The 15,159-nt window shown below is 45.6% G+C and overlaps 1 protein-coding gene across 5 annotated transcripts in view; it reads right to left on the minus strand.

Moving 5' to 3' along the window:
• nfixa (nuclear factor I/Xa) overlaps nucleotides 1-15,159 on the minus strand; it is a 101,347-nt gene that overhangs the window by 19,259 nt on the left and 66,929 nt on the right. For 4 of the 5 annotated variants that reach the window (XM_071539144.1, XM_071539145.1, XM_071539143.1 and 1 more), the window contains 6 exons: nucleotides 4,530-4,592; nucleotides 4,089-4,163; nucleotides 3,572-3,695; nucleotides 2,978-3,013; nucleotides 2,335-2,462; nucleotides 682-756 (listed from right to left, as the gene is read on the minus strand). In XM_071539144.1, the coding sequence (XP_071395245.1) occupies nucleotides 682-756; nucleotides 2,335-2,462; nucleotides 2,978-3,013; nucleotides 3,572-3,695; nucleotides 4,089-4,163; nucleotides 4,530-4,592 (501 nt within the window). The remainder of the gene's footprint in view (nucleotides 1-681; nucleotides 757-2,334; nucleotides 2,463-2,977; nucleotides 3,014-3,571; nucleotides 3,696-4,088; nucleotides 4,164-4,529; nucleotides 4,593-15,159) is intronic. The other variant, XM_071539142.1, reaches the window with a different exon arrangement.

Genomic DNA, 15,159 nt, shown 5'->3' on the forward strand with positions numbered 1-15,159 from the left:
GGGTGGGGAGCACGATAAGCATGTGTCTTTCAATGTGTGAACGTCTGCATATGTATATGTGTGTGTGTGTGTGTGTGTAGGTGGTGGGGGGGGTTACAGTGTGTGTGTGCATGTATATGTGCATGTGTACGTGCATGCGAGTGTGTGAGTCACATGTGTGAATATGTGGGGGTCTGTGTATGCATTTGTGATGTGGGTGTGTGAGTCACTGTGTGCATGTGTGTGTGTGTGTGTGAAGCAGAATGGGAACAGCATGTGAATATGCCTGATGGTGTTGTCAATGTTAGCCTGGTGACATCTGTCAGTGAAAGTGCCATTGGGAGCACTGACATGTCTTCAGAAAGATAAAACCAGGGAGCTTAAGTGAAATATATGTAGCTTCATGTTTGACACAGAACTTAAATCCTTGACAATCCTATTACTGCACCTCACCAGAAATGTAACGTCATATAAGGAGATAACAATGTAATCTTGATCAGCAGCAATGACATCAGTCTGATAATAGCAACAACTAAACATTATAAAAGTTAATACATGGATTATAATTAGAGCCCCGCTTAGGAGCACGCTATCCCCACCATAGACAGTCATACAACACATTTATAGAGAGAGGAATGGCTGGGCTACATAAAGGCTGGTAAAAAAGTAAATATATATGAGTGTAATCAATGTTGTTCTAACCATGGTAAGGAAACTGCACGCCATCGTTTTCATGTTTTATCTTCCTCTCCTGCACACTCGCCAAATGGTGCTGCACTGAAAGTGGAGAAGGGTATTGTTAACAATGAGACAGGGAGAGAGGGAGAGAGAGAGAGAGAGAGAGAGAGAGAGAGAGAGAGAGAGAGAGAGAGAGAGAGAATGAGGGAAAGGGAGAGAGTTAGAGAGTGAGCATTTGTGTATGATGGAGGTAGTGGATGACTGGTAATTGACACAACATCAAGTATACTGTATGTTTGATAATGGCTAAGAAATTATGAAGTATTGGGATTTGGGAGTAAGGACTCTAGTGAACAGGAGAGGTCTTTTCTTACAGAGTTATTGGGTGAAGGGTGTTTTGGGGTAAGAAAGAGGTATGTGGTTGAGCAAAAAGATGAGGGATGAGGTAGAATATTCAAGAGGATAAAGAGGGAAATGTCCAAAGCTGAATAACAGCTTTGGTAACTGCCAAAACAATGGAAACACCAAAATTAAGCCTTAATGCAGGCTGCCACAAGCTCTCATTCCATCCCCAGTGCACTTTAGCATTCATATTCCAAGTGTCTGGAACTATTTGGTGGACGACATTTAACACCATTTATCCATGATAAATTCCATAATCTGGAGTTGTGGTGGCGGTGCTGGAAAACTGTCTCAGTCACCACTCTAAAGTCAGTTCTACTCGTTGACTGAGAAGGCCATGGTATATAATTTACACCATGTTGATGCTTTTAAAACCATTTACTCTACGGTGCAGGAAGAGACCATTCCAATCAATATAAAAATGCTTCACCACAAGATGAAGGTGGTGACTCTGAAGGATTGTTTTTGTTGGCGATCATCTTTTCCTCCAAGGATTTGAGTGGACCTAAAGCTGGCCAGGGAACGTTAAGGCGTACCACAATTGAGCTGACAGAATTGCTTTCCATAAACTATGAATCCCTCATTAATTTTCTACGTTTCCTTTATTTTGGCAGGTACCTGTATGCGTTTGGGAGTCTTTGTCATAAAAAAGAAGTGCTGGTCTCGGGGCCTTTAAGAACCAACCCTTGGCCTGGTCATATTATTTCATTGGTCACGGGTTAGGGTCAAAAGTATGGCCTAAGATAAAAGTGGGAGAAACATATGGTTTTAAACATTTGAAAAAAAATCTATATGGTTTATAGTATGGTTAAATATGTAGTATTACATATTTAAACTACTTGAAGTGCTCTTGCTTTATCTTGCCAGACACTATGGCAACTTTGACCGGTGGACGGTGGTCAATCCTGGCTGTCCCTTCCAGTCAAGCACTCTTGTTATTTTGTATATGAAAAAAGTGACCAGTTTGGTCTTGGTACAGTCAGTAGCTGGAATCTTAGGTGTTTCCCTAAGGTGCAGAGCGTAAGGTCAGACTGAGGCACCAAGCTTTACGGAGGGTGGTTAGAGGGGTGCATGTGGGGTTTGGGATGGTGTTTAGGGCTGTTCCTATCACCAGAGAAGAGGTGAGTGACTGAGGTAGGGCGCAGCGAAGAGGCAGGTCAGGTTGTAATTTGGTAAAGGAGGTTGGGGTGGGGTCACAGAGGGTGTATGTAAGGGGTTGGTGATACCTGCTTGGTGGGTGATAGGTGTGGGGTGGGACAAGGGGGAGGGTGGTACCTGCATCCATGTCGTTGGGCCACCCACTGGACTGGGAGGAGCTGGCGGCGGGCGAGCGTCCGGGATAGAAAACGTCGTCCGTGGGGCTCTCCAGCTCGCTGTCATCTAACGACTTCCTCTTGGTGGAGCTGAGGGCATGGAGAGGATGATTTTGGGGGGTGGGGGGGGGGGTTATGGGAGGAGGAAGAGGAGGTGGAGGAGTGGGAGGGGAGGAGGGGAGGAGGAGAGGAGGCATGTTTTTTTTAATAAAGCATGGCAGGCACTGTATGCATCAAGGATAAATTGCCTTGCGGAACTGAAAAATCTGAGAACTGAGAATCAAGATGTAATCTTATCTTATATAGGCCATAAAAAACTTTAACAGAGGCTTCCAGTTTTATGGTTGTTACAGTTTTACTGGAAGCAGTATTGCTACTGCACTAGCTTGTTATCCGCGAATCACAGAAGTCTTGGAGCAGCGCAGACATAAAGCACAAGAATGTCAAGACTAAGAGTGAAAAAAGAATGAGAAAAGAGGAAATAGAAAAATAGTTAGAAAGCAGAGACAGGCAAACAGTGAAAGACCGCTCTGTGTGAGTGTGTGTGCATGAGTGTGTGTGTGTGTGTCTTTACAGTATGTGTCTGTATAAGTGTGTGTAACTACCTCCGTGGAAGGTTTGCGTACAACTCCACCTCAGACCTAAAGTGACAGCAGAGGACAGAGAAAAGAAGAGAAGAGAGAAAGAGAAACAGAGAGAAGGACAAAAAGAGAAGGACAGGGGAAAAGCAGAAAGAGCCATCACACATCCATAAAGAAGAGAGTGACTGACAGAGAGAGACACACATAAAGAGGTTCAGGACAGATTCCAACACTGGGAATGGACTGTAGTACCAAATGCCATTCATAGTAAGACATATCAGTGAAACGGCATACTTTACTTGCCAGTAAAGTTCTCTCTCTGATAAGAAGTGAAACATCATTGGCAGATATCACTGTGATTTCACACCTCCATCCTGTCAGCCCTGGCCATGACAGTGAATCACATGCCAATGTAGCACTGCTGTTGCTGCACTGTGGTTCACCCACAAGAGGAAATGTTTGGAGAAATGCAGTACTACTGCTGGATAGATGCAGGTTGGGGACTTCTATAACGGTTGCTGGTGTTCCCGGAGCAAGATGTGGCTGTACCTCATCCACCTTATACACACTAGACTACACTACTGTTGTCTATATGGAACCATAGTTGGGTCTACATACCTGGTGGAAGGAGGGGAGGCGAGGGAGCGTCGCCCCAGAGCCACCTGGTTGATGTTGTAGTAGCCGGGACTGCTGTCCAGGTCAGCCAATGAGAAGTTAGGACCTGACGCTGTGGCTACAGGAGCTGAGTGGGAGAGGCAAAGAGAGAGGGGTGGGGGGAGGGGGTATAAGAAATTATGATTTGGGATAAAATGTTTTCATGTATTCATGAGACTTTTCTCCACTTGAAGATTGTGAGTGGAGGGGAAATATCCTCCATAGAGTCACACTGTGTCTCTGGGCTACATATACTTAAAGTCACACTGAAATGAAAAATGACTTCTTCGCCTTATTAGCTCATTCTATCATACCATACATCTATTTGACAAAAAATGACAATCTTTAGTCTTTAGAAAATCTTTAGTGGTGACTTCACTGTGCACCAAGAAGCTGACCATCACAAATCATACTGTGGACATTGGTTTGTTGTATTTCTTTTTTCTTCCATATGCGCCCTTGTAGCAGGGTTGCTACTTACTCTGTGACACTCTGACCAGCTCTGACACGTTCCACACCCCTGAGGTGACAAAGCAGTCCTGGAAACTCAGGTGCCCTGTACAGAAAAAGGATGTGATCAGGACTTACATGCACTCACAAACGCTGGAAATTATGGGGACAAAATCAGAAAAAAAAAAAAAAAAACATCATCAGAAAAACATGGGATTTGTGTTTAAAAAAAAAAACCTGGAAAAAACCCTGAAAATCACGATCCCTTTGAGAGAGGGACCATCTGCAACTATGTTTGTGGATCAACATCTGTGTGAGTGTGTTTACTAATTGGATCCATAATTAGAATATGTTAAGAATGATAAGCATGATGGAATCAATTCTAGTATGCTGATTTGATGGTGTTTGGACATGGATATATTTTGTGCATGTGTGTGTGTGTGTGTGTGTGTGTGTGTGTGTGTGTGCCTACCATTGGGCGGTGGTTTGATGTCTGTGTCCCCCTGTTGGCTGGAGCTGTCTGATTGTCCGGATTCTGCAGAGAAACAGAGACAGGGAGGGGAGAGGAGGGAGAGCAGGAGCGTTAGGGCCTGGTGTTTGTGTGGAAAACAACACATGAAAAACATACAGTTGGGAAGTATACAGTATCTCTTTTTGAATCATAGGTATGTATCCATACTGCCAAGACCGATACTTGGGGTGTCAGAGGGAATTTTGCAGGTAGACATATGTATTGGGGTAGTGTATATATCTCACGACTGTGTATGTGTATCTGACTGTGTGTGTGAGCATGCACACATTTTTGTGTGAGTGTCTCATATCTAAGAATGTTCTCTCCCTTCTCCAACTGTCCCTCCTGACTTAAGGTGCAATGATTTACAGTGTGCTGCTATGCCATTTAGTATCTAACCACGGAATCATATCCCTCGCCCTAATCCTATTTAATACCTTCTTGCTGCTAGGGATTTAGTCTGCATAAACAGAGCACCTTACACACACACATGCACACACACACACACACTCTCTCTCTCTCTCTTTCTCACTTAATTTCTCTTTCTCTCTCTAATTTTTCTTTCATATTTTCATAAATGCTATAATGCTTTTGTGAAGGGAGAGACAGTGTGTGAGAGAGAGAGAGAGACACACACACACACACACACACACCCTGTGAAACGGCTGACTGTGCCAGGCAGGCTGCCCTGAGGGATTCGAGGCAGTGTGTGTTAAAGGTGAGGTAAACCTGTTACCTTTGGGATCGACTGACAGCAGAGCAACACAAACACATACACACACGTACACACATATGCCCACACACCTGTTATGACCGGTCTACAAAAGCGGTGGGCTTCGCTCACGCGAGCAGACACACACACACACACACGCGAGTCTTGGCAACAATAGGCCACAACGAGAACTAGAGGAACTAGAGGCTGAAAAAGTAGCAGGTTGCAGGAGGTTTCCTGGCGTGAGAGCGTGCATGCTTGTCCAAGTTGTGAAAAAAGGATAGCAATATGTCCATGAAATGTGTGTATTTTGGAAACGTAGGATGTATGTATGAATGTGTGTGTCACTGAATGAATATGTCACATAACCTGGGCAGTTGCATGTATTTCCTGAATCTGTGTGACCACGTGTCTGAGCTGGTGAATGTGACTGAGCCGTCTCTGTCTCCAGTACTGGTGTACGGCGGGGGCTAATGTTGCTGGCCGTCCGTTCAGGCCTAGCTAGGCTGTTGCTAGCTAGCTAGCTAGCTAAGGGAGGTGTTTATCTGCAGGCTGTAGGTGATAACAGAGCACACAGACTCCTGCCAGCAGCGCTTGCCTTGCAGCCACACTAAGCCACAGATTACTGAGCAGAAACAATAACAGACCTGTCTCGCTGCCTACGAAGCACCGCTTATCCCAGAGAGAGGAGCGAGACAGACTGGAGGAGCGAGAATGAAAGAAAGAAAGAGCACAGAAATGAAAGAGAGCTTCTTTTTCCCCTCTCTTCTCATGCAGAATCTCTCGCCCTTCTCTGTCTCTCACTGGCTGGGTGTAATCCTGGCAGCCATCTTAGAGCTTGGCAGCCATCTTAGCATTGGCGGTAGCGCCACATTCCAGCTAGCTGACGGCACTCACTCCAAACATGCGGGCCTGTGCCCCCGCCACGCACGCGCCCAGACACATTCAAATACGCACACTCATACGTGGATAAACATTGAGGTACACACACTGAGAGTAAACATATATGATGGCCAATGAAAGCTGTTGAGAAAACAACCTGACTTCACTGGACTTTTTACCGTTGTGTAGTATTTCGCCACTGGGCTCTATAAGAAGCGCTCTATTTCTCACACCATACATACACTGGTAGGATAGACAGCCACTCTAGACGTTACAAATGTTTAAACAGTCGCAGATAGTCTGATGTTGAAGTTATGGAGTATGCTCTGCTACTACAAAACTGCACAGAGTTCAAGATAGCTCAGGGACTAGATAGAAGTTTAAACAATAAATGCCACATATGAGCAATATTGTAGCGACCCTGGAAGGGCCTGCCGCCTACTCTGCCAAACTGGATATCCCTGTTGATGCAGTGGGAGTGTTGCTGCTTGGGAAGCATGAGCTCCTGGGTCTGTTCCTGGTACCTGCTGGATATTTTGCAATAGATATGAGAACAGGGCCCAAATGAAACCTAGATCTTGTAATAGATAAACAAAGTCTAAAACAAGACGAACAAGTATTGGCCTACTTATAATAGCTGACTGATGTGATTGACAAATGTTCCACAGTGACATTATGGAACATTCCTGAGGTCTCAGGTATCTTGAGACATTTGTTTACAATACACTAACATCACTGAGTTCAGAATCATTTATGATCTGAAATACTGAATAATGAAAATTACAGAGCAGTTATTTTTCAATGTGGACATACCGCATTTTGGAAAAACCCTAAGCCTAGAAACCCTGTGCTTACTGTCGTCCTGTGACATGTTGTCCTGTCATGACCCCAACGTGCACTGCTGTCGGAGAGATGTGCGAAAACTGAGGCTCATGGCAGATAAGAGGCTGGCAGGCACATATGTCTACCACACCGCAGGACCGCTGATAGCCCTCCTCATACCTCCTGGCCACAACGTTACATTTGCTTTCAAAGGAGACAAGACTGAAGGCTAGTTTACATGTTCTAAAAATATTTGTTTTTTCCTTTTTTTATATTCTGAAAATTCAAGCTAGGTTAATGCTTTGTGAATGCTTTGGGCAACTCCACTAGAGGTGAATCCTGGCTATGCTACGTGAAGCTAACCTAGCTAGTATTTTTTTACTGGAGCTTGCCTAACATGAATTTAGCTTGTACAGCACTGGCTCTGGGTTTTTTGAGCTCAGGCTCTTCTAGCATTAGCCAGCAAACACTGTACTAACAATACAGCGCTACACCACTCGTTCTGAATCAGTGCCACTGTTGAGGTTCACAGTGCCGGGTAAGCTGGGTGGAGAGGTGAGTGAGCGGAGGGGAGAGGGAGGTAAGACAGAGGGGGTCTGGTTGCTGGTTATCACCACTCTGCCAGCTGCAGGCAGCAACAGCAGCCCAGACCCCCCCCCCCTCCCAACCAAACCCTGTCCTCCAACCCCCCCGGCCCCCCAGCCACGCATCCAGCCCCTTATCTCCCCACCGCAGCCCCCCAAAGCCCTCCCTGCAGCAGCCCCAATCATGGTCCTGCAGCTCCCTTCCCCCTGTTCCCCTCCACCTCCACCGCCAGCAACCCCGTCTCTAACCCCAAACCCTTCAGCCTCCCCCGCAGCACCTCCCCTAAACCTCATGAACTCTACATAGACACCAGACACGCAACAACACACACTGTACGGCTCGACCTGGTGACGCATGCTTGAAAACAAACACAGGGAAGCACATGTAGAAGCATCAGAATCTCTGAACACTAACCTAGTTGAACCCAAATTCCTACAGAGGTCCCATGAAGTCCCATGACACCAGATGCTGCAGTGCCTAGGTCCCTATACACATTCAACAGCAATATCCCCAAGGATCAAGGTCCAGTCCCCCCCGAAACGCAGCCCCAGCAGTCCCATACGCCCTCCACAGGCTCCCGGGCAAATCCCTCGACCCCACCACAATCAACACAACCCCAGTCATCATGTCATGGCCCTGACATACTGTACCCCCCACTGTGGTCTCTCTCTGTCTTTCCCTCTCTAAATCCCTCCATCCATCACTGTGTGGCTAAACTCCGACTCTCTCTCTCTGACATCCTCCACTTATTTCTGTGGCTTTTCTCTCCATCTATTCCATCTGCACTGTATTCTCTTTATCATCATTTTTTTTTTGGCTTCTGTGACGGTCTCATCTGGTCTCCTCTAAGCCCTCCATACCTGCACTCAACATACACTTCATTCAATCCTCTTCCCAACCACAAGCCTTATCTATCCCTCCATCCGTACACCCCTCTCTTCCATTCATTCTCCTCCTCACTACTCCACTCTTCCCCCCGGTTGTGATTACCGCTTGCATTGTTGATCTGTCAGGTTAGAAAAGATAAGTCGGTCTGTTACCTTGCCCATCAAAGCATTCACCCACTCATCCACCCATCCATCCATCCATCCATCTATCCATCTGCTGGCTGTGGATTAAGCCTTGGCTCGGTGACCTGTTGGCCTGTGCCGCTGACCGACTGGTTTCTGGTTGTCAGGGGTCAGACAGAGTTGCCAGTCTGTCACTCTTCATGGCCAGCAGACAGCCAGCAGAGCAGAGCAAAGCAGGGGACTAAAGCTCTGCTGAAAACAGCCCAGATTAAAACACATTTAAACACTCGTACATGAACCATTTGCAGTGTGCGGCCAAACAGACAACACAGAAAATGCACAAATTACCGAAACACACAAGCGTGGAAATGTACAAACGGATGATTCTAAATATGGGATACAAAAATAGGTAAAAGGCGAGGCCAAAACTGTAAAAGTGACAAGTGTCTTCGAAAGCAGCACACCACTGCTTGAGAGATGCCTAACATTGTCGGCCATGTGTGTGTGTGTGTCTGTTGGTGTGTGTGCAGCAGTGTAAAGGCATGTACACTCCTGACATCAACTTACAAAACTACAAGTGAGCTAATGTATAGCCATCTGTACATCAAACCAGTGTGTGTGTGTGTTATGTGTGCATGCATGAGTGTGCGTGTGTGTGTGTGTGTGTGATTAAATGTGCGTGCACAGACTGTCGCTTCGTTTGTTCAGAGATTCCCCTCCTTGCTAGAACAAATGTCAACTCTCCTCTTCCCCCCCACCTCCTCCTCCTCCTCCCCCTCTCCTCTCCTCTCCTCCCCAAAACACAGGATAACGCGGTACAGCCTCCCAATTGGGTTTCGCTTAAGAGGTTTATCGGTATGTTGCTAAACATTCTGACCTTTTTTTAATCCTTAATGCGCTTAAAATGTTCCAAACCCTCCTAATCCCCCCGGCTATCCCACACAGATGTTCACTCAGCTCTTTTATTGGACGTTATTTTATTATTTTCCTGTTTTTTATTTATTTATATATATATATATATATATATTTTTTTTTTTCAGTTTCATTTTATATTTTAATTATTTAAGTCTGTGTCATATAAGGGAATATTTCTGCTTCAGCGCAAGAAGTCTCTACTGTTGAGAGTCTATGTGCGCGTGTGTGTGTGCGTGCACATGTGTGCTAATGCTTGTGTCCTAAAAGTGTTACCCAGATCCCCATGTGGTGCGCCAGTGGTGTGAACTTGACCTTTTCAAATGTACACAAGCTCTGTTTGGAAGTCCTCTAAAGAACTAAAAATCTACAGAGCCAAAAGAGCGTAAAAGTGTGGAGAAGTGAGAAGTTCAAGGATGTTATTTTGTAGTCAAATGAGGGATTTTATTTAAGTGTGTATAGAATACACTTGTTTGTATGTGTATATATATGTACAAATCTATGTACTTATGTATGCATGTACAAACGTATGTATGCATGTACTTATGTATGTACGTATGCATGAATGTATGTATGTATATATGTATATGTATATGTATTTGTGTGTTTGTGTCCCTGTGCCACTGTGCCAGGCAGGCAGGCCGTGTGGTGAGGTGGCAGAGTGGGGCTCTCTCTCTGTGTGTGTGTGTGTGTGTGTGTGTGTGTGTGTGTGTGTGTCTGTGTGTGGAGCAGGTGTGCCTGGCCGCCCTGCGCAGCTTGCTGCCCATCTGTGCTCCCGTCTGTGTGCCGCCTGCGCCCACGCTCTGCCAACAGCACCACACCACGGCAAGAAGACCCAGGAGAGAGGGATGCTGAGAGACGAGGGGAGGGATAGAGGGAAACAGAGAGAGATGGAGGGGAGGAGAAGCGAGGAGAGGCGAGAGGGGGAAGGATGGAGGGAGGAGCAGAGGAAGGAGGGGGAGAGGGGGATTACAAGGCTGGGAGCATGAAGGATAGGAAAAGAAGTAAGAGAAAGTGGGAGAGGGAATTGGGGAGGGCGGAAGGGGGAGTCTAGAGAGTATACATGAACTGGCAGGGAATGGGTGGAGTGGGTGATGGTGAGAGGGTGGGGTGCTGAGTGGAGTGGGGGTATCTGGCTGGCTGGATGCCCATACATATCCCCCTCTTCTTTATCCCCTTCACTCCTTCCCCTCCTCCCTCCCTCCTTCTCTCCATTCATCCTCTTATCCTCGTAGCACCCCACCATCACCTCTTGGCTCTATTTGTGCAGATTACTGTGGACCTGTGTAACACCCCTACACAATTTTCTGCAGTGCGTCTCAATCACTGGGTCGGGACCCAGCGGTGGGTTGCATGGGTCTCATAACAATGGGTCCCCAAATTGTTCTGGAGAAATTTTTACCCACAGATATTGGCTATGTTAAGTCGCCAGGGCATTCCCAAGCTGCTACAAAGTCAGCTAGGCTGATTATTAGGCTGTAGGCCCAGAGGTAGAATCCCCAAAACAGGGTAGATTATATTAAATTAGCCTACCCAATGGGCTATAAAAATGAGTTTGGGGAAAATTCTTTGGAAAATGTGGATTCCCAGAGCAAACCACAGGTATACTGCGGTTCAGGGCTCCAGCTAGACCAAGTTAAATTCCTTTTATATAAGGTGTAGTTGGTAAACAGGCTAAGGTGAATCTGGATCTGTTAAAAGTGAAAGGATAGAAGCAGTACTATCAGGTTATCCTTCATATCGTGGTTGCCTTCTCTCACATCATTTTGCATCCTTTATTAAATTAAGCCAATAGCTTTCTCTGAGGGCCAATGAGAGCTATGGCTTTAAGCGAAATGCCTGAATGATCTACTGTAATGTGTGTGTATGAATGGATGATGGGTAAGCTTGATTTGTATTAAACCTAAACTCTGTTTGTCCTTGGAATTACTTACTGTAAGGCTGCTATGTGTGTTGCTGTGACATCAACATTGTTGAGATGTGAGGGCCAGACTGTCCCTTGAAGTAAGATTTCCATGCTTTAAATCATCCTGCTTTTAACTTTCCGAATAAATTTGAACCTTGATCCTAGACTGAGAATATTTCTATAAAGATCTACAGTAAATTGATGCAAAGCTTTTGGTGTTTGACATATGGCCTGCCTCTGCGACCCTCCTTTTGTGTATTGGCAGTCTTTCTTCAGGGTTTTCCCTGTCTTTTAGAGAAACTTCGGTTCAGTTAGGGACATTTTATGTAGGAAGGCTGTGATTTTAATCTCAAGCGTGAATTTATAGCATATTTAGAAACACTTAGCAAAGTAAAGGCAGACCTGGAATTCATTCAGGAACCCCATACTAGCAAAAGACACCATTATATTGGATGTATTGCATTTCCCTTTAGGTAGCCAAATACACTTAGCTGGGAGGGTAATAGTTTTTGAGGCAGGAAAAACCCCTGATCTTATCCCATTTGGTTGCTGTGATCATTGCTATGCATAGCGGTCACAGAAGCCTCCAACAGTACACTGATTCATAATTAATATGGATAGCCGAGTGTAAATGGGATTCTGTGCCTCAGAGTGACGCTGACAGGCTTGTTTTTGGACAGCCGCTCATAGTCCCGTAGGACCCCTAGGGCTCAAGGAGAGAGAACCCTACTTACACAGACACACAGAATGACAAACACACGCACACACGCAAACACACACTTATAGCAATGCACTCTTGCAGATGACACGTGTCTGAGAGAGAGAGAGAGAGAGAGAGAGAGAGAGAAAGAGAGAGAGAGAGAAAAAGAGAGCGCTTTGATATGAGAAGTGTCATTGACTTAGCTGACATGTTGATTAAATTTGAATCTGTCAGACTCTTGAAATAAGCGTGATGAATGAGCTTAAAAAGTCACACCTACTCTAAATGATGTAAATGCGCATATATCAAAATGAGCGTGTTATGGAAAAGTGTATGTATGCTGAATTAATATGCTCAGTCGGTGTATGTGTTTGTGTGTACTTGACATATCTGTATGAGCAATGAGCATACACTAGCAGAAGCCTCTCCTTGACCCAGTGTGGTGTGTGTGTGTGTGAGTGAGTGTATGTGTGTGTGTGTGTGTGTGTCTGAGGCTGGGGGCCCCCAGCACGGTTCATGACCCAGCCTAACAGAGTGTGAACGTCCCCCCGCCGAGTTGATACTGATATAACTGTCCTGTAAGTGGTGTTGACACCGGCATTATTACTCTGTCAACCTCCATCTCTACTGAGCTTAAAGGAGTCAACCGGGGCGGGGGCCCAGGCGTGTTAAGGACCAGCGTCCCAGCACAGCCCTGCTGCAGCCCAAATAAATACAGCTGCACAAAGGCCGGAAAGGGAAAGAGAAGGGGAAAAGGGAGGAGGGAGAAGGAAGGAGGGAGAAGGGGGGGGCAGAGGGGGGTACACTTACTCTAGCTGCTACCTAAGCGCCTCTCGCAAGATACAAACACAAGAGAGATAGTGAAGAGGGGGCTGCAGTAGCACATTATCGCCACCAGGTGGCATTTTCCTGGCACGTGGGGAGCATGGTGAAATGCAAATAAAGCAATGAGGCCTTGGGCCAGGCGTCTCGGCTAGCTCAGACTTCACTCTCCAGACTGTAGAGAGAGAGGAGCAGGCCAGGAACGGAGAGAAAGGGAGACAAAGAGATGAAAAGGGAGAGAGATGTGATGTGAATAAAATGAAAGTGAAATACGGAGCCGTGAATATTATTGAGACGTGAGTAGGAGCTTATCCCTTCTGCATTTTGCCCTTAGATAGCAAGATCCAACACATAGCGTGCACACTACCATGTTCAAAGAAAGTGTTTCGAATCAAAATGCCTTACACCCTCCAACACCAGGATCTGAGCACTGTTGGACAAAGAGGCAATTAGAGAGGAGCGAACCTACCAGAAAGTGCAGAGAAAGAAAGGCATGCGAGGCTAGGGAACGGAGCTTTGCAGGAGAGAGAAACAAGGAGAGAAAAGCAAAGAAAATATATAGCACAGTGACAGAACGCATACTTGCGGTAGAGGAGAATGGCAGTAAGAGAAGAATGAAAGAACCTTGCAGGGAGAGAGCAGCAGAAAAGGAGGAAAACAGAAAGGAGAAAGCAGCGTTGGGGGAGAGAGTGGAGGCGAATGTATGGAGGACAGCAGAATAAGCAGAACTTTCATGAGGGAGCAGGGGCAATAAAGTAAAAAAATAGATGCAGTATGATATACTGTAGACCAATCAAGTGAAGCTTTGCAGGACTGCATAATGAGAGGAAAGTAGCAGATAGCCTCACAAGAGAAGAGGTAATAAGAAAAGGAGGGAAGAGGAGAATGCAGGAGAGTGCAGCTTTGCAGGAGACAAAATGAAAGTGGGGAGTACATCAGGAAAGAGATAAAGGACAGAAAAGCGCATGAGAGAGCGGGAGAAAGGCGAGACAATACAACGAACAACAGAGGAGTGAAGGAGAGCTGACAGTGTAGCAGAGTACAGTAGAGTTTAGTGCAGAGTTGGAGAGTGGAGGAAGGCCAGTGCTGAAACTTGGATTTCTCCTCCCCCGTTCCCTCTTCCTGCTGGCCCAGATACACACTGTGGGTCTTTGTGCTGTGACTGTTACACATACTTCCTGTCTGGCCAGCAGAGGGGTGCTTTAAGGTAAGCCTCTCCCACGTTCTAGAGTTCAAACTGTCTTTCCCTCTTTCTCTCTCTCTTCCTTACTTTCTCACACTTCACATTTTCTCAGATTTCTTCACATTTATTTTCCTATTTCCTTATTTCCTCATCCTTTCCTCTGAGTCCACCTGCTCTCTTTCCCGCAGCCCCCTTTCCCTTTTATTATCGCGTTTTGGTCTATTATTCTCTGCTGGCCTCTTCCACTCCAGCTCCTTCTCATTTCTTTCTTCCACACTCTTTGCATTTTTTTAACGTTGTGCAGAACAGAATTAATTTACACTAACAGAAGGCTGATGCACTTACAGCCAAGGACACATCGATAAGAGTGGGAAAACATCCTCAACACACACACACACACACACACAGACAGACATAAAGCGATACTGAGCAAGGTTGCCAGCTCCTCCAAAAGCACCACTGAGATAACAGCGATAACAAACATACTTCCTCCAGCCAAGTCCTTTTCTCCCGAGGAACACTTCAATGAAATTTCTAGACCGAATGCGCCATTTTACAAACATAACAATACGTCAATAAGTCAGTTGGGTGAATGCGCCGCGCTGTAAAGCAAGAGACCCAATTACAGAGGAACTCTTAAGTTCTTTTCTCCGGAGAAATACACTGAAGGAAGCACATGAGAGAATCCACCCCTTTGCATTTGAACATAACGATAAGTCATAGTTCTGTTGGGAATGCATATGTATATTTAGTCGTAATTATTTTCTTCTGGAAAAAAGGACTCCAATATAATATGAATGAAGTAATATAAAAAAAAGTGTTTGTTCCAGTGTTTCGCCAGTAATTTCAATAAAGTCTAAGCATGTGAACATAACAATACTTAAAAGCCTGCGGTTACTGAGTGTATTGAGTTTTATAGCGAGGCAGCCAGTTATATAGGTATTGTACACTGTTGCTCCCAGCTGGGTTGTAAACATACAGCGTAGCACTGAGTGGGCTGGACCCTGACACAATATGTGTCTCACTGGGAAGTAGGAGCAATCCAAGTGACTTAACC

Source organism: Centroberyx affinis, unplaced genomic scaffold (assembly GCF_046629955.1).
Source record: "Centroberyx affinis isolate AG114_WGS23_722 - 3 ecotype Tasmania unplaced genomic scaffold, CSIRO-AGI_Caff_v1 ptg003413l_1, whole genome shotgun sequence".
NCBI classification, from domain to species: Eukaryota; Metazoa; Chordata; class Actinopteri; order Beryciformes; family Berycidae; genus Centroberyx; species Centroberyx affinis.